Source organism: Doryrhamphus excisus, chromosome 7 (assembly GCF_030265055.1).
Source record: "Doryrhamphus excisus isolate RoL2022-K1 chromosome 7, RoL_Dexc_1.0, whole genome shotgun sequence".
NCBI classification, from domain to species: Eukaryota; Metazoa; Chordata; class Actinopteri; order Syngnathiformes; family Syngnathidae; genus Doryrhamphus; species Doryrhamphus excisus.
The window spans coordinates 2,270,078-2,290,028 of record NC_080472.1 but is presented as its reverse complement, the minus strand read 5'-3'; the positions used below and the strand labels follow the sequence as shown (position 1 = coordinate 2,290,028).

Genomic DNA, 19,951 nt, shown 5'->3' with positions numbered 1-19,951 from the left:
CTAACAAATACAGCGTTGCCCTTTTATATTCCTCCATCTTGGTTTGATTGCGTTCTCATTTTTGTCAACATTTTATTAACTGGCATTTAGAAACGTTAATTGCCTCATTCATACTTTCATTTTAATCCTATTTGCATAACTGGCGGTACATTTGTAATAATAATAATAATAATAGCTCAACAAGAACTGTGGTTGATTAGAGTTGACACTTGGGGAAACAGCGCCCCTTATGTTTCAGTACAGAATTACATGCTACCCACTATTAACCCCAATGAAAAGCTACAAAAACAACAACAGAGTAAGTCAAAAAAAGACCTAAGTAGTCGTAATACTGGATAAAAATAGCAATTAAAATTAATTAAAATATAAATATAAAATAAATATATATATATGAATCTAGCAACAAAGTCAGTCAACATATGAAATATGTAATTTAATTCAAACATTTACCAACGATGCAAAAACATGATTATTCAGAGCTGCACTCCTCTCTGTTTGAACAACTCCGCCAGCTTTTCCTCCAGGGCTGAATTGGTGCCTTTCAAGCCTTTCACCACCTCAGACGCCCACACGAAATACTGCTGCACTCGCTCACCTGTCCAACCTGACACACAGGAGAAAAAGTTGTAATATATTACAAATATATATTTAAAATATCATTTTAGTAGCATAAAGTTGTTTTTAATGTCGTAATATTATGAGAAATTAAAAAAAAAGTTTTATTTTGGGAAAATTAGTTTGCAGAAAAAGTTATAATGTTACGGGAATAAAATAAAAATATTATGGGAATAAAGTAATAGCATTCCAAACATAAAATAAAACTGAAATAGTTGGGGAAAAAAACAGAAATGGTAAAAAAAACAGCTGCAATTGGACTTGAATAAAGTCAAAATATTAATAAAAAAAGTAGCAATTTTACAAGATTAATATTTATAATATAAGCTATTATCTACGGGTACTCCGGTTCATTTTAGTAACATTTAGCTGAAAACAAAATAAATAAAATGTACATTTTTGGATAATTGGGTCGAGGCAAAAAGTCAAAATATAGTAATAAAGTATAATAAATATTTTTTAATAATAATAATTAATTAATTAATTTTTTTTTATATTACAAAAGAAAAAAAATATTGTTAAAAAATGTTGAAATATTTAGAAATAAAAAATCTGCAAAAATCTAATAAATATTTTTAATAATAATAAATAAATAAATTATTTTTTTATATTACAAAAGGAAAAAAATATTATAAAAAATGTTGAAATATTTAGAAATAAAAAAACATCAAAAATCGTAGTTGATACTAATAATTAATAACTAAGATGAGACACCGTTGCCCGTAATAAATAAAATGTACATTTTTGGATAATTGGGTCGAGGCAAAAAGTCAAAATATAGTAATAAAGTATAATAAATATTTTTTAATAATAATAATAAATTAATTAATTATTTTTTTATATTACAAAAGAAAAAAATATTATTAAAAAAATGTTGAAATATTTAGAAATAAAAAATCTGCAAAAATCTAATAAATATTTTTAATAATAATAAATAAATAAATTATTTTTTAATATTACAAAAGGAAAAAAATATTATAAAAAATGTTGAAATATTTAGAAATAAAAAAACATCAAAAATCGTAGTTGATACTAATAATTAATAACTAAGATGAGACACCGTTGCCCGTAATAAATAAAATGTACATTTTTGGATAATTGGGTCGAGGCAAAAAGTCAAAATATAGTAATAAAGTATAATGAAAATTTTTTTAATAATAATAATTAATTAATTATTTTTTTTATATTACAAAAGAAAAAAAATATTTTAAAAAAATGTTGAAATATTTAGAAATAAAAAACAGCAAAAATGTAATAAATATTTTTTAATAATAATAAATAAATAAATAAATTATTTTTTTATGTTTCAAAAGGAAAAAAATATTATTTAAAAAAATGTTGAAATATTCAGAAATAAAAAAACATCAAAAATCGTAGTTGATACTAATAATTAATAACTAAGATGAGACACTGTTGCCCGTGCATCCTTTCCTTTTTCATCTTCCGACCATATGTGAGAGTACGAACATTGAGCGGTAAATTAAGATCTTCGCCTTTGTCGTAGAATTAAAACACCACTGAATCCACATCACGTCACGATTCGTCTCTCTGAAATACGGGGTAGAGGCGCTTACCGACAGGCGTGCTGCAGTTCAGGTCCCTGAGGTTATACAGTTTATCAGCCAGTTTGACCAGTTTGGCCTGGTGGCTGCAGTGAGGAGCACGTTCCACCTGCAAACGCTTCCTCTCCTGTTTGGGCAAACTCTTATCATCGGTCACTTCCTGCACGATGCGAGTAACAATCGGCCCAAACTTTGTTTCCAGCTCTTCGGGTATCGTGTCGGTGTCTTCCAAAGTGTCGTGAAGCAGAGCGGCCTGCCAAAGATAAAGTAAACCGGTCGAGGGGGATGCCGAGTCATGCGACTACATCAGATAGCGACATACTTGTAAAGTCTCGACATCTGTGACGCCCCCTTCGTGGCTGAGAATCCTTGCGACTCCTTGACGATAAAAAACACAGATAAGAGTCATTGAGAGTCAGAAAGGGGACCGACAACAATCGATTCATTGAACACAACATAACGCGACAAAAGAATATCAGCAAATGTTGTGGCCCTGAACGCATCAGCGGGGACGTTCGCTGATGCTCTTTTGGTAATGGTAATGGTTTAATTTCATTTGAACATGCATCAGATTACAATTGAACGCATCACATAATCAGTTCCCGGTTCCACATGTCCAAAAGGAGTAGGAAGAAGCAAAGCTTATTAAATCCTACCCCTCCATCTGGTACTTTTACAATCAGTAACTGTTACATTTGTTCACTTCCTGCTTTCCTAATATAGTTTAAGTTTTTATTTTTTGTTTAATTATTTGAATTACTGAAGAAATTGTTATTGGAATCATACAGGAAACACCATCAGTCATCATCAGTAACTGTTACATTTGTTCACTTCCTGCTTTCCTAATATAGTTTAATTTTTTTCTACTTTTTTCTTCAATAATCTTCATAAATTTAATTTTTGTATAATTTTGTAATTTATAATTTCGACTTTATTACCATATAATATAATGATTTTATTTCCATAATATTACAGTATATATTTCTCATGTTACAGCTTTTCAAAAATAATATTATTTTTATACAGTATTTCTATTTTATATTTTATGCAACAGAAATGACATCATTTTTCGTCATCATATGATGAGTCTATTCTTGTAAAATTATGACTTTTTTCTGAATTAGAAGATTACTTTTTTGGCTTAAAATGTTGACTTTATTAAAAAAAATTACTGTTATTTTTAAATTTCAACTTTAATTTTTCAAAAAAAAAATTTAAATTATTTTTTTTGTCACGTGTTTCAGATTTAGTTCTTCCCCGAGATCATATTTCTTTTGGATACGTTGGCTAATATTTTTCTAGTTATTTTTGCTGACAGCGTCTTAAAAATCTCTCATTCCAAATGTTAAAGAGCATTTACTTATATTGTTCAGCGTCTATAACAACCTCATTCTCAAATGGTCTTATTAATATGTATTAATTTTCAATTTTAATATATAAAACACGTGTAATTTTTCTGACTCCGATGTCTTCTCGTAGTGTTCACATTTACGAGCAGTCACTGAATACAACACAATATAATACAATAGTAAACAACTTACCAATCGGGTGGTTAATATACGGCGTCCCCTCTTCGTCTTTGCGACGCTGCTGTCGGTGTTTTTTAGCGGCGAAATCAACCGTCTCTATCAACAACACCGCGTCCGAACTCATGGCGCCCGATTCACGTCGTGAAAGCAAACAACAACCGGTCTTTTTGTAGGTGAACGTTGCGCTTGTTGTGGCGTCTGTGAGAATGAACCAGAAGTGAGCGGGGCGAGCCAAATGTCGATAGCATTGATACAAATATTAGCATCAGTGCTATCGTGATAGATAAATAGATAGATAGATTAATATTGAACGGTTCTCTTAATCAATTCTTTCTGTACACACACTTCTGTACAGTATTAACAATAGCAGTAAACTTTGTCATCAATAAACTTTGTAGACTACATGTAGCAACTTATATTTAGCTTAGGTGGCTAATGAAATACCTTAGTAGTACGGTAGATGGCGCCAAACACTCAACAGTAGAACTATATGCAGAAGAAGACGACACTGCAGTCAAAAACCAAAGAAGAAGACAAAGATAAGGAAGTAGAACGGCGATGCTCCGCCTCTAACTGCTGTCAAAATTTATCATTTCTATCCTTTCCCAAACGCTTTAATCTTTTTTTTAATCACCGAATTAAACTGTATTCACAACTTAACTTTGACGGCTTCTCTCTTATTAACTAAACACCGCGTGTGATGTTGGGTAGTTTGTTGTTAGCATTTATTTAGCTAATGCTATCGCTCACACAAAAGCCACTTTAGCTTTTTTTAATGGTGGTCCCTCGGTTTATGGCTTAGAAGTCCGGGTTTTGGTTCAGCACTATGGCTTTCAGGGCTAACAAAGATTCACCGGAGCTGCCTGACTTCTCTCTGCTGAAAAGGCTGGCCAGAGATCAGCTCATCTACCTCCTCGAACAGGTTGGTTGTGGTTATATTTGAGTGTTAAAATGGCGACATGTTTGTTTATCAATTGTCTTATGACATGTGTAACAGTGCATGGACTCCATGACCATTTTACTTTCATTTTAATTTAAATTTTAATTATCTCTGAGCTTTTAATTATGTTTATTTTTCCCTTATTTTTCCTTTATTTCTCGCTTTATTCCGCTTTTATGCAGCTTCCAGGAAAGAAGGACCTCTTCATTGAGGCAGATTTGATGAGCCCCCTGGATCGTATCGCTAATGTTTCCATATTAAAGGTGACACTCATCCGCTGTTGTAATATCATCTTAATTAAGAATCACAATGTGTATTTAATACATTATTTTTTTTCTGTGTCTGTTTTGTTTCAACAGCAACACGACGTTGACAAACTTTACAAAGTAGAAAATAAGCCTGTTATTAGTACTTCAGATCAGTGAGTGACATTTAATACACACACACACATTTATGCCAATATATGTCTGACAATATGGCTTTACTCTCGTCACTCTAGGCTCTGTTTTCTGATTCGGCCAAGAATACAAACGGTGAAGTGGATATGTGGTATGTTTTCATATTTTATAACGCAGCTTGTAATCTTTTTATTTTCATGAGCAATATAGGAAACTCTGCTTACTGTCTAAACCAGGGGGTGGCCAAAGTATGATCCACACTAAAATGCACTTCTGCCATTTTGTGGCTGTTTTTTTTTCAGCTTAAAACTGCACCAAACATGATCCCTTCTATTGTGGAGATGCATCATCACCTTTTTGTGCCTCTCACGCAGAAAAACTTAAAAAATGGGAGCGAGCGGTTGGGTTGCCAAAAATGTATAAATACGTCTTTAGTAGCAAATGAGTTAAAGATATGGTTTTTTTTTTGTCGTAATATGAAAAACTAATTGTAATGTTTGGAAAAAGTTGGTTGCGGAAAAATATTTAATATTACAGGAACAAAAAAGTTGCAACATAAGAGGAAAATTAAGAGACCTTTTCTAAAATATTGTCCGATATTGGCTTTTTGGGCAAAAACCGATATGCCAATATTGTCCAACTCTCAATTTACGATACTGATATGTGAAACATGCTTCTAGCTGGCAACACAGTGTCAACAATTTTGTTTCATTTGTTTTTTGATTTGCTTATTTATTTTGCCATCTTATTTTGTGTCGAAAAATAAAAATTAACATTAAACGTTTATTTAATAATAAATAAAAGTTAATTTGTTTCATTTGTTTTTTGATTTGCTAATTTATTTTTCCATCTTATTTTGTGTCAAAAAATAAAAATTTAACATTAAACGTTTATTTAATAATTTAATAATAAATAAAAGTTAATTTGTTTCTTTTATTTTTTGATTTGCTAATTTATTTTTCCATCTTATTTTGTGTCGAAAAATAAAAATTAACATTAAACGTTTATTTAATAATAAATAAAAGTTAATTTGTTTCTTTTGTTTTTTGATTTGCTTATTTATTTTTCCATCTTATTTTGTGTCAAAAAATAAAAAATAACATTAAACGTTTATTTAATAATTTAATAATAAAGAAAAGTTAATTTGTTAATTTGTTTCATTTGTTTTTTTGATTTGCTTATTTATTTTTCCATCTTATTTTGTGTCGAAAAATAAAAAATAACATTAAACGTTTATTTAATAATTTAATAATAATGAAAAATCAATTTGTTAATTTGTTTCATTTGTTTTTTGATTTGCTTATTTATTTTTCCATCTTATTTTGTGTCGAAAAATAAAAATGAACACTAAACATGTATTTAATAATTTAATAATAAATAAAAATAAATTTATCGTAATTTATAATAATTTATAATAATTTAATGTTTCATCAGAGAACCAAAAGCACTGAAAAAGTGGACGTTATGGCAGAAGCAGAAGCATTGAAGACAGTTTGTTATTTATTTATTTTTTCTGTTTTTAATATATATATATATATATATATATATATATTTTTTTTTTTTTTTTTTTTTTTTTTTTTTTTTACTTGATGCGGCCCAGCCTCACCCAGACCTTAGCTCTAATGTCAGAAATTTGCACAATTTTTTTTTTGCTATATGGGTGGATTTTATGTTAAAATAAAATAGTAAAAAAATAATAAAATAGTAAATAAAATAGTAAATATAAAATAATATAAATAATAAATAAAATAGTTTCTTTCATCACCAAACGCTAACTAAAAAGCTATCAAATGATTTGTGATTGACTTTCTCCCTTCAGATGTGGTTAACGCAGACAAAGCAGCCGGGAAATATAGAAGATACAAAGTCATATTCACCCCACAGAAGGTATTTTCATATTCGGACAAAATTCATTTGATTTGGTTAAAATTGTTAAAAGTCTGATTGGTCTCTGCCCTGCAGTTTTATGCATGCGAGACGGTTCTGGAGGAGCAGGGGGTTTATGGCGGTAGGTAGTTCTTGTTCCTGTTCACTTTCGATGCCGCTCACTTTTTTTTTTTTTTAAAGGAAATGTTTCATTTTCTTTGTTTGGCAGATGTGACAATGGACGAATGGGCGTTCTACCTGCTTCCTCTGGACAACGACATTATTAGTTTGGAGCTCCCGGAATTTTTCCAGGACAACTTTGTGGTAGATAAATGACTATGATGTCTTCTTTTCTTGATGCTATGATTTGGAATGCTACTTTTTTTTTTAATTTACCAAACACATGAGGTGAATTCGGACATAGAATCTGATCGGTATCGCTGATACCACCCTAAAATTTTACACAGTATCGCATCGGGAATGAAATCAGCGGTGCTTCTGCGCATGTACGTCACTTTTCAGACGCTTTGCGTTCATATTAACGATGTCGCATTTGTGTGGTAATGTAATAACGACCACATAAAAAAAAAATCTGATTTCGAATTGTGCATCATAGCTCAACTGGAACCTTCTAGCATTAGCTGCAACTGAAGAGATGCACAATCAATTTTTATTTGTAAGTAAAGCCAGGAACCTCCAGACTGCCTATGATGTGAGTCTGTAGAGTTTTATTATTATTTTTTTATTTCTTCTTTTCTATCCCCTCCTGCTCCAAATTCTCATAACACCATTCATTTTCTACTGCTTTTCCTCACGAGGGTCGCGGGGGGTGCTGGAGCCTATCCCAGCTGTCTTTGGGCGAGAGGCGGGGTACACCCTGGACTGGTGACCACAGCCAATCACAGGGCACATATAGACAAACAACCATTCACACTCACCCATCAGCATTTTCTTTAAAAAAATATTAGTATTAATTATTATTATTTTATTTTAATTATTGTTTATTATTAGTTTATATAATTATGTGTAATTATTAAATTTTCAGTATTATTTAATTATTGTATATTATATGTATATTCAGATTATTTAATAAAAGTCATAATGAGAAATTTGGGAAAATTAAAAAAAATTGGGTGGGAAAAAAAACACATTGCAATGATAAAGTTAAAATATTATAAGAACAAAGTCAGAGAGGCGGGGTACACCCTGGACTGGTGGCCAGCCAATCACAGGGCACATATAGACAAACAACCATTCACACTCTTCATTTTCTTAAAAAATTATCAGTATTAATTATTATTATTTTATTTTAATTATTGTTTATTATTAGTTTATATAATTATGTGTAATTATTTAATTTTCAGTATTATTTAATTATTGTATTAACCCATCAGCATTTTCTTAAAAAAAAAAAAAAACAGCAACAAATTTTTTTCATTCATTTTCTACCGCTTTTTCCTCACGAGGGTCGCGGGGGGTGCTGGAGCCTATCCCAGCTGTCTTGGGGCGAGAGGCGGGGCACACCCTGGACTGGCGGCCAGCCAATCACAGGGCACATATAGACAAACAACCATTCACACTCACCCATCAGCATTTTCTTCAAAAAAAAAAACGCAAAAAAAGATTTTAATTATTATTATTTTATTTTAATTATAGTTTATTATTAGTTTATATCCTCATGAGGATAAACGGTAGAAAATAAATGAATGACTAAATGAATGATGGCATTGGATCTGCATTTTGTTTTCCACCCTTCCTGTTGTACCAGGCCGGAGACCAGCGCTGGGTAAAGACGGCCGGCAGCGCCCTACACCTCCTTCACTCCATTTACGGACCTTTTTCAAAGGTTTACGGAATAGGACGGTGTTCAAAGGTAAATCTGCGTTTCGGTTTCACATTCTTCAACGTACAGTAGCTGCTCCGTCGAAAAAAAAAATGACGCTTCTTTTTTTTTTTGTCTTGCTTTAGATGGCGTACGAGTCATGGAGAGAGCAAGTGGAAGAGGGCGACCAAAAGGCTCGGAAGAGTGAAATCGGGAACGTTTTCCTTATCGATAGAGGTGATAGACGATACCCGACATGTGACTCGTACCGCGTTTGCTTTGCTCACCAATTTTGTGTGGATGCTTTCCCCCCCAGATGTTGACTTCGTCACCCCCCTGTGCTCACAAGTGGTTTACGAAGGACTTGTGGACGACATCTTTCGGATCAAATGTGGTGGGTGACTAATTTAAAAAACTTTGATTGGTCAAGCAAACATGCCAAGTATTAAGCTATGTGATGCTACTTTGATAATGTATTAAATAATATTAAATATTAAAATCCTGACATAACAATCGATACTTGCCACGGCTTCGCTCTTAGTCAAAAATATGCACGTTTCAGCAAAAAAAATGCAATTTATATTAAAGCATAAAAATGTCTACAAGAACTAACGCAGGGGTCTCAAACACGCGCAGGACAAATGTGGCTCGCCGTTTGAGGCCCCCGCCTTGTGTGTATATATATATATATATACACATATACATATGCACACCCATAATATACGTATACCTGCATTGTACAAAATAAATAGAATTTAACCATCTTTAATAATAAAAAATAAAAAAAATGCATTATTGAAAAACAAATTACACATTTAAATTTATAATTAAAAACCTAAAAATAAAATAAATTAAACATTCGATTAAAAAAATTTATAAAAATTCTAACTATATATATGTGTGTGTGTGTGTGTGTGTATGTGTATATATGCACACCCATAATATACGTATACCTGCATTGTACAAAATAAATTGAATTTAACCATCTTTAATAATAAAAAATTTAAAAAATGCATTATTGAAAAACAAATTACACATTTAAATTTATAATTAAAAACTTTGAAAAAATAAAATAAATTAAACATTCAATTAAAAAATATATAAAAATTCTAACTATATATATATATATGTGTGTGTGTGTGTGTGTGTGTGTGTGTGTGTGTGTGTGTGTGTGTGTGTGTGTGTATATATATATATATATATATATATACACACCCATAATTTGCGTATACCTGCATTGTACAAAATAAATTAAATTTAACCATCTTTAATAATAACAAAAATATGCATTATTGAAAAAAAAATACACATTTAAATTTATAATTAAAAACTTTTAAAAATAAAATAAATTAAACATTCAATTAAAAAATATATAAAAATTCTAACTATATATATATATATATGTGTGTGTGTGTGTGTGTGTGTGTGTGTGTGTGTGTATATATATATATATATATATATACACACACACACATATACATATGGACACCCATAATATGCGTATTCCTGCATTGTACAAAATAAATTGAATTTAACCATCTTTAATAATAAAAAATAAAAAAAATGCATTACTGAAAAACAAATTACACATTTAAATTTACAAATTAAAAACTTAAAAATAAAATAAATTAAACATTCAATTAAAAAAAATATTTTTAGGCATTTTTGCCTGTGTGTCCAGACCTTTGACGCTGTATATTTGTATATATTTCATCTCATTGTTTTTCTTAGGCTGTGTGGAATTCGGGCCGGATGTTTCCTCCACAGACAAAAGCATCAAAGTCATGTTGAATTCGCAGGATAAGGTACGGCCGCCTTGCACAATTTCTTCATTCCAATGCCTCGCTGAACTTTACGTTTGTCCCTCAGGTCTTCAGTGAAATCCGAAATGAGCATTTCTCCAACGTCTTCAGCTTTCTCAGCCAGAAAGCCAGGAACCTCCAGACTGCGTATGATGTGAGTCTGTATACAGTTTTATTTTATGAGACATAATATCATTGAAACTCAGGAAGCCACTATATTTTTTTTCCAAAAAACGGAAAAATATTTATATTTATTTATTATTAAATATTTATATTTATTTATATATATTTATTAAAAACGGAAAAATATACAAACTTTTTCAGTGCTTTGGTTCCGATTTTCTACAAGAAAAGTTCTGATAAAACATTCCACTGTTCTCAAATATCTTAATTTTTATTTTTCTGCACAAAATAAACAAATCAAGAATAAAGAAAATCAATCAATTAGTAATAAATAAATATAATAATAATAATAATAAAACGGCAAATAATAAAAACTTAAGAAAGCACATATAGTTGGCGGGTAGACAAATGATTTTTTTCATATTAAAATGAACAAAGCATTATTAGAGCCCTGTAGACATGATAAAACACGACTATAGTCACATTTATACTTTTTTATTTACAACATATTGCGCAACTGCAGGGTCTTGAGACACATGCTAACTCGCAAACTAGAGAGCTAGCGACCTAAACGGTAGCCTTCAAGTTATTTCCTTTCAACTTAAATCGCCCAAAAACTTACCACTTCCACATGGATAGGGAGGATAACTATTAACAGTTATTTAACCTTTAACATGAACATTATTTACAACATATTGCGCAACTGCGGGGTCTTGAGACACATGCTAACTCGCAAACTAGAGAGCTAGCGACCTAAACGGTAGCCTTCAAGTTATTTCCTTTCAACTTAAATAGCCAAAAACTTACCACTTCCACACGGATAGGGAGGATAACTATTAACAGTTATTTAACCTTTAACATGAACATGAATCAAACGTAATAATTTTTTCTGGGTACATGATACCATACAGCATCCGTATCAAACATTAAACTTTCATATCAAGGCGGGGGCCTCAAACTGGTGTCCTGCGGGCCACATTTGGCCCGCGGACCGCATGTTTGAGACCCCTGTAGTAGTTTTATTTGTCCTAAATGGCTTACTTTATGTGATTATGCCTACTATATTGGGTAATATTGGTGTAAAGGTGACTATAGGGGTGTTATTTCATGTCTAGAGGGCTCTAATAAGGCACAATTGTTGTAAAATGGTCTGCAACCTGTCAACAGTGAAAATTAATGTGGGATTACTGTATAATTTTTTTTTCCGATCACCGATACGGTAAATTCGTGCAGTATCGGTGATCGGATCGATGGTGGTACCATGCCTAATTGTTTCAGTTCCAATTCCACAGAAGCGTCGGGGGATGGACATAAAGCAGATGAAGACGTTTGTGTCGGAGGAGCTCAAAGGTCTGAAACAAGAGCATCGTCTCCTGAGCCTGCGTGAGTGTCGATGCCGTCGTCACACACACAAGTACACTTGTAGTACACTTGTAGTACATTTGTAGTACGAATCCCGATCTCCCGCAGACATCAGCGCAAGTGAATCAATAATGAAGAAGAAAACGAAACAGGATTTCCAGGAGCTGCTGAAGACGGAACACTGTATGTCGCAAAAATGGTTGCTTCCATCTTCCATCTGGATGATTTAACATTGACACGAGTTTTCACGTATTTTCTCACAGCTTTACTCGAAGGCTTTGAAATCCGTGAATGCATTTCTTTCATCGAGGAGCACATCAACAGGCAGGTGCGTAAAAACAAACCGCCGTCTATGCATCCCCCCCCCCCCCCCCCCTCTGGAAATCTGACCTCACGTCATTTCTTAGGTGTCCATGATTGAGAGTCTTCGCCTGCTTTGTCTCCTGTCTTTAACAGAAAATGGTACAATAGCTTCTTTTTATGCGTATTCTTCATGTACTCTCAATAACCACTATTATTATATTATATGCATTTTTTTTTCTGGCACCTGTAGGACTTTTGCCGAAAGACTACCGCTCGTTAAAAACACAATATTTACAGGTAAGATTTTGTGTGCTTTTGTTTTATTATTATCAAAGCAATCGTACCGGCAGTGTTAAAAACCTATTGAATCCTCTTAAGTTGGGGGGTGTCCAAACTTTTTCCACCCAGGGAGGGCCACGTCATGAACGATGAAAGGACACAAGGAGCCACTGTGATATTTTTTTGAAAGCAACGCATGGAGATATGCTAAGATATGCTAAGATATGCTAAGATATGCTAAGATATGCTAAGATATGCTAAGATATGCTAAGATATGCTAAGAAGTTATACAGTATATATCTTGACTTTGTCATTCATTCATTCATTCGTTTTCTACCGCTTATTTACAACATATTGCGCAACTGCAGCGTCTTGAGACACATGCTAACTCGCAAACTAGAGCGCTAGCGATCTCAACGGTAGCCTCCAAGTTATTTCCTTTAAACTTAAATAGCCAAAAACTTACCACTTCCACACGCATAGGGAGGATAACTATTAACAGTTATTTAACCTTTAACATGAACATTATTTACAACGTATTGCGCAACTGCAGGGTTCTTGAGACACATGCTAACTCGCAAACTAGAGAGCTAGCGACCTCAACGGTAGCCTTCAAGTTATTTCCTTTCAACTTAAATAGCCAAAAACTTACCACTTCCACACATATAGGGAGGATAACTATTAAATTATTTAACCTTTAACATGAACATTATTTACAACGTATTGCGCAACTGCAGCGTCTTGAGACACATGCTAACTCGCAAACTAGAGCGCTAGCCACCTAAACGGTAGCCTTCAAGTTATTTCCTTTCAACTTAAATAGCCAAAAACGTACCACTTCCACACGGATAGGGAGGATAACTACTAACAGTTATTTAACCTTTAACATGAACATTATTTACAACATATTGCGCAACTGCAGCGTCTTGAGACACATGCTAACTCGCAAGCTAGAGCGCTAGCCACCTAAACGGTAGCCTTCAAGTTACTTCCTTTCAACTTAAATAGCCAAAAACTTACCACTTCCACACGGATAGGGAGGATAACTACTAACAATTATTTAACCTTTAACATGAACATTATTTACAACGTATTGCGCAACTGCAGCGTCTCGAGACACATGTTAACTCGCAAACTAGAGCGCTAGCGACCTCAACGGTAGCCTTCAAGTTATTTCCTTTCAATTTAAATAGCCAAAAACGTACCACTTCCACACGCATAGGGAGGATAACTATTAACAGTTATTTAACCTTTAACATGAACATGAATCAAACGTAATAATTTTTTCTGGGTACATGATACCATACAGCATCCATATCAAACTTTAAACTTTCATATCAAGGCGGGGGCCTCAAACTAGTGTCCTGCAGGCTACATTTGGCCCGCGGGCCGCCTGTTTGATTTAGACTAAATAATTAATCTTTCCAATTTCAGATAACTCGACTGGAAAGATGCCTGGATGGAGGGAAATTGGGCAAATTTTAATTCATGCATACGCGTGCACGCCATAGTTCTGTTCCACATGTTTATTCAGGACTGGTGGCCAGCCAATCACAGGGCACATATAGACAAACAACCATTCACACTCACATTCATACCTATGGACAATTTGGAGTCGCTAATTAACCTAGCATGTTTTTGGAATGTGGGAGTACCCGGAGTACCCGGAAAAAAACCCACGTATGCACGGGGAGAACATGCAAACTCCACACAAAGATGGCCCAGGGTGGAATTGAACTCGGGTCTCTTAGCTGTGAAGCCTGCGTGCTAACCACTTCCACACCGTGCAGCCCATGATTCATTCATTCATTCATTTTCTACCACTTATCCTCACGAGGGTCGCAGGGTATGCTGGAGCCTATCCCAGCTGTCTTCGGGACGGGCGAGAGGCGGGGTACACCCTGGACTGGTGGCCAGCCAATCACAGGGCACATATAGACAAACAACCATTCACACTCACATTCATACCTATGGACAATTTTGGAGTCGCTAATTAACCTAGCATGTCAGCTGTGACGTGCTAAGTTAATTGGCGACTCCAAATTGTCGGGATAGGCTCCAGCACCCTTGCGACCCTTGTGGCTTTGTCATATAAATGAAAAAGAGTATTACTGCAGTGCCTTGGTTAGCGTCGTTGATTCGTTCCACAAACCAAAGCAGACTCTTAACCAAGGCAAATTTTCCCACATATAAAATAATGTTAATCTAATTCATAAAAATGAAAAATATAAACATACCAACTATTTACAATTTTCATATTTGCAACTTTTTTGCAAATCCTAACCGTGACGTTAAGGTCCCTTCCTGACTTCCATCAGAGCTACGGCGTGGAGCATCTGCTGACGTTCGCCAACCTCCGGCAGACGGGCCTGCTGGTGGAGCAGCAGCAGGGGGAAACACTGACTGTCATGGAGAACAAAATGGGGAAACTGGTCAACGATAAAACTGCAGGTAAAGATCCATTTGTGTACATACGGAGCTAATATGTTTTATTGAGGAAGACCTAACATTATTATTAATATTTTTTTTTATTTTCTTACCGCTTTTTCCAGGGAAGCTGACTGATGCCTTTTCTTCTCTGGCAAAGAAAAGCCATTTCAGAGCCCTGAGCAGAAAACTCAACTTGGTATAATCCATCGTCTTATTTCTTTCATCCTTGTCATCAATTTGGAGTCGCTAATTAACCTAGCATGTTTTTTTGGAATGCGAGAGGAAACCGGAGTACCCGGAGAAAACCCCCGCATGCACGGGGAGAACATGCAAACTCCACACAGAGATGTCCCAGGGTGGAATTGAACCCTGGTCTCCTCGCTGTGTGGCCTGCGAGCTAACATTATTAGAGCCCTGAAAACATGAAATAACACTCCAAAAGTCACTTTTAAACTATTATTCTTTGTTTACATCACATTGCGCAGGCAACAGGATCAACACTGCTAGCATAGCCACCTACTAAGCTAACCGGTTAGCCTCCAAATAACTTATTCTAAGATCAAAAAAGTATTTCAAATGAAGTGAGGTCGAGGGACAAAGAAGCAAAAAAATTACCACTTCCACACTAAATGAGAGGACAACCTTTTGCACTCGATCTCATGTCATGCAATGTTTGTCATAGCCAATGTAGAGGGACGACTGTAGGGGGGGGGGTACACCCTGGACTGGTGGCCAGCCAATCACAGGGCACATATAGACAAACAACCATTCACACTCACATTCATACCTATGGACAATTTGGAGTCGCTAATTAACCTAGCATGTTTTTGGAATGTGGGAGGAAAACCGGAGTACCCGGAGAAAACCCACGCATGCACGGGGGGGAGAACATGCAAACTCCACGTGCATGCGTGTTTCTGTGCATTGGCATGTTATTTACATTCTGGAGGATTTAAACAAATACACGGTTCTCATTGGGAGTGACTAGGATGGATAGGATCAGGAACTAGTACATGGGGGGGATAATCATAAGGAGAGGTGATTGTTTCTGTGCATTGGCGTGTTATTTACATTCTGGTGGATTTAAACAAATACACCCCTGGATGCTGAGGCTCTCATTGGGAGTGACCAGGATGGATAGGATCAGGAACTAGTACATGGGGGGATAATCATAAGGAGAGGTGATTGTTTCTGTGCATTGGCGTGTTATTTACATTCTGGTGGATTTAAACAAATACACCCCTGGATGCTGAGGTTCTCATTGGGAGTGACCAGGATGGATAGGATCAGGAACTAGTACATGGAGGGATAATCATAAGGAGAGGTGATTGTTTCTGTGCATTGGCGTGTTATTTACATTCTGGTGGATTTAAACAAATACACCCCTGGATGCTGAGGTTCACATTGGGAGTGACCAGGATGGATAGGATCAGGAACTAGTACATGAGGGGATAATCACAAGGAGAGGTGATTGTTTCTGTGCATTGGCGTGTTATTTACATTCTGGTGGATTTAAACAAATACACCCCTGGATGCTGAGGTTCTCATTGGGAGTGACCAGGATGGATAGGATCAGGAACTAGTACATGGGGGGATAATCATAAGGAGAGGTGATTGTTTCTGTGCATTGGCGTGTTATTTACATTCTGGTGGATTTAAACAAATACACCCCTGGATGCTGAGGTTCTCATTGGGAGTGACCAGGATGGATAGGATCAGGAACTAGTACATGGGGGGATAATCATAAGGAGAGGTGATTGTTTCTGTGCATTGGCGTGTTATTTACATTCTGGAGGATTTAAACAAATACACCCCTGGATGCTGAGGTTCTCATTGGGAGTGACTAGGATGGATAGGATCAGGAACTAGTACATGGGGGGATAATCATAAGGAGAGGTGATTGTTTCTGTGCATTGGCGTGTTATTTACATTCTGGTGGATTTAAACAAATACACCCCTGGATGCTGAGGTTCTCATTGGGAGTGACCAGGATGGATAGGATCAGGAACTAGTACATGGGGGGGGATAATCACAAGGAGAGGTGATTGTTTCTGTGCATTGGCGTGTTATTTACATTCTGGTGGATTTAAACAAATACATGTCTGGATGCTGAGGTTCTCATTGGGAGTGACCAGGATGGATAGGATCAGGAACTAGTACATGGGGGGGGGGGAGAATAATCACAAGGAGAGGTGATTGTTTCGTGCAACATGCAAACTCCACACAGAGATGACCCAGGGTGGAATTGAACTCGGGTCTCTTAGCTGTGAAGCCTGCGTGCTAACCACTCCTCCACCCGCCGTGCATCCTTAACACAATATTCTCTGTCGAAACCATCATAAATGTCTGTGATTGAATGAGTTAAAAAGGGATAGTTTGGATGTTGTATGAATGTAAGGCATAATAATAATAATAATAATAATACAATTTTTGCATACATTTGCTATTTTGACCCAATAAAAAAACATATTGTAATGTTTTTCATAAAGGTCCCAAAGTCAGATGAGGAATATGACCTCCGCGTCCCTCGAGACATGGCGTACATCTTTAGCGGCGCGTACGTCCCACTGAGCTGCAAGCTAATCGAACAGGTAAACAAACATATCGATATCATGCAATAAGAATGATGACAATACTTTTTAATTATTATTGTTTTTCCTTATTCTTATTCCAGGTCTTGGATCGGGACGGTTGGACCGGGCTGGAGGAAGTTGTCAGGTTGCTCAACGGGAACGAGTTTGTCGTCACAGGTCATTTTGCCGTGTGCACGATTGCGACGATTGTGAACGATTGCGAACGGCGACGCTATGAAAAGTTTCTTATGTGGCGGCAGGCAACAACGGAGCCAACAGTGAAGCCCAACGCGTCATCCTGGTCGTGTTCCTCGGGGGATGCACCTTCTCCGAGATCTCCGCCTTGCGGTTCCTCGGAAGAGAAAGAGGTAAAGAATGTTGTATTGTGATGCTGGATCAGGGGTGGGCAAACTACGGCCCGGGGGCCACATCTGGCCCGCCAAGTGTTTGAATACGGCCCGCCCAATCTTTCCAAGGTATTTCATTTAAAGTCAACATACAACCTGGCATCATGGCCTGAGCCAACCTTTCGATGGTTTTATCGATTTTGTTGTTTGACATGGTCTGTTGTTTACAAAGTGCTCCTGAAAAAAGGGACACAAGCACATAATAATAATAATTATTATTATTATATTATTATAACTATTATGATTATTATATTTATTATATTAATGCTAATTATTATATTAATTATATATAATAATATTGTTATATTTGCGTATTTTACATAATAATAATATAATAATTATTTTAATTTTATTTTAATTATTATAATATTTTATTATTTTTTAAAATATTTAAATATAAATATAAAATAATAAATAATAATAGCAGATTGCATGACAATTTTACAGATACAATAATACCAGGTGGACTGTTATGTATAAAATATATAGTTTGCCTCTCTATAGTCTTAATTAAATTAAATGGAATTAAATTAAATTAAATTAAATGGAATTAAATTAAATGGAATTAAATTAAATGGAATTTAATTAATTTAATTAATTTATTTTAATTTTTAAAATTAAATTAAATTTAATTCCATTTAATGTAATTTAATGTAATTTAATTTAATTAATTTAATTAATTTAATTAATTTAATTAATTTTATTAATTTTATTAATTTTATTAATTTTATTAATTTTATTCTAAAAATATTTGAAAAAGATATTTTAAAAAAACGCAACTTCTTAGCTTATGAGAAAATATCATTTATCATGATGTGACCCTCGCTTCCCGACAAGTACAAGCACAAGTACATTTTCATAAAGATGTATTACTCTTGTTTTATTTTTCCCCAACACAGGATATACATTCATCGTGGTCACGACCGCAATCACAAACAGTTCCAGACTTTTGGAAGCCTTGCTGGACAACCACGTACGATGACGCCCCTCAGCTCATCTCGGTGGACATCACAAACATTCCCGTCACTTGTCGTCAATCGTCGGTCGTGTCTCACATGGAATAACTTCCCGCCAGTACACTTGCAGAAGAAGAATACAGTACTGTGTTGTGGTCTCCTTTGGGTCGCTGCACGGGTTGCCAGCTCTCTAGTAAAATATGGACATTGTCAAGTGTTTATTTTCCTACAGGAAATTACTGAAAATCAAATTAATCCGACTCTTAAAATGTTTAATCTAAACTCTTATCTGTTTTGCACTAGTAGGAAAATAAAGCATGTCATTCTCAAACAATTCTATGGCGCAATAACATGTAATGTCACATCTTTATTTAAAAGAATCGACTTTATTCAATCTTAAATAAAACTAAAAATATCAACGTTGCAATGCTTTGTACAACAATACACAAAATACAAGTCATTTTTTTTACCTTTTTTTATAACACTTTAATATTTTTTACTAGTTGACATTTTTACAAAAATTAAAATTTTGAATTTTTATAAAACTATAAAATAATATAAAAATATTTTTTTAAGAAAATAAAAATGTATAATTTTTATAAAAAATTTAAAAAATAAATAATATAAAACAGCTCTCTAGAAAATATGGAGCACATTGTCAGTGTTCATTTTCCGACAGGAAATTACCGAAAGTCAAATCAATTCGAAATAAATCGAAAATGTTTCATCTAATCAATTTTGCATGTCATTCTCTTTCAATTCTACAGTCCAATAACATGTAATGTCACATCTTTACCACAGGGTGGCGACAGAAAACTGAATACCACAATGAAACAAATCAAGGCTTCATAATTACAAACATCTGATTTTAAAACAACAAGCTTTGTAAAACAGAAACCATCGAAGAAAATGTTAGCGTTGGGGGATTGATTTTCATATTGATTCATATTTTTGTGACATAAACCTAAATAAATTCCATAACAT

The 19,951-nt window shown here is 34.5% G+C and overlaps 2 protein-coding genes across 2 annotated transcripts; one reads left to right on the top strand and one right to left on the bottom strand.

Moving 5' to 3' along the window:
- Positions 1 to 414: 414 nt before the first annotated feature.
- hddc3 (HD domain containing 3) lies at positions 415 to 4,095 on the bottom strand. The gene is made up of 4 exons (XM_058077031.1): positions 3,719 to 4,095; positions 2,500 to 2,555; positions 2,190 to 2,430; positions 415 to 604 (listed from the first exon to the last, which is right to left on the bottom strand). Exons 1-4 carry the CDS (start codon positions 3,828 to 3,830, stop codon positions 474 to 476), a joined length of 540 nt encoding a protein of 179 aa, XP_057933014.1. The 5' UTR covers positions 3,831 to 4,095; the 3' UTR covers positions 415 to 473.
- vps33b (VPS33B late endosome and lysosome associated) lies at positions 3,517 to 19,434 on the top strand. The gene is made up of 23 exons (XM_058077018.1): positions 3,517 to 4,628; positions 4,829 to 4,909; positions 5,006 to 5,067; positions 5,146 to 5,195; positions 6,864 to 6,931; positions 7,007 to 7,052; positions 7,140 to 7,234; positions 8,679 to 8,783; positions 8,879 to 8,969; positions 9,049 to 9,126; positions 10,464 to 10,537; positions 10,602 to 10,688; positions 11,950 to 12,040; positions 12,128 to 12,202; positions 12,283 to 12,347; positions 12,427 to 12,481; positions 12,573 to 12,619; positions 14,920 to 15,052; positions 15,154 to 15,227; positions 17,521 to 17,622; positions 17,706 to 17,781; positions 17,865 to 17,972; positions 18,911 to 19,434. The coding sequence occupies exons 1-23, from the start codon at positions 4,533 to 4,535 to the stop codon at positions 18,991 to 18,993; spliced, it is 1,842 nt and encodes a 613-aa protein (XP_057933001.1). The 5' UTR covers positions 3,517 to 4,532; the 3' UTR covers positions 18,994 to 19,434.
- The last annotated feature ends 517 nt before the right edge of the window (positions 19,435 to 19,951 follow it).

Excerpts from the sequence above, each read along its gene's own strand:
- vps33b (XM_058077018.1), top strand. The coding sequence starts at position 4,533 with ATGGCTTTCAGGGCTAACAAAGATTCACCGGAGCTGCCTGACTTCTCT. Across the intron at positions 6,932-7,006 it reads TCATATTCACCCCACAGAAG|TTTTATGCATGCGAGACGGT; the intron begins GTATTTTCATAT and ends TCTGCCCTGCAG. Across the intron at positions 17,782-17,864 it reads GAACGAGTTTGTCGTCACAG|GCAACAACGGAGCCAACAGT; the intron begins GTCATTTTGCCG and ends ATGTGGCGGCAG.
- hddc3 (XM_058077031.1), bottom strand. The coding sequence starts at position 3,830 with ATGAGTTCGGACGCGGTGTTGTTGATAGAGACGGTTGATTTCGCCGCT. Across the intron at positions 2,556-3,718 it reads GTATATTAACCACCCGATTG|GAGTCGCAAGGATTCTCAGC; the intron begins GTAAGTTGTTTA and ends TTTATCGTCAAG. Across the intron at positions 605-2,189 it reads GAACTGCAGCACGCCTGTCG|GTTGGACAGGTGAGCGAGTG; the intron begins GTAAGCGCCTCT and ends CCTGTGTGTCAG.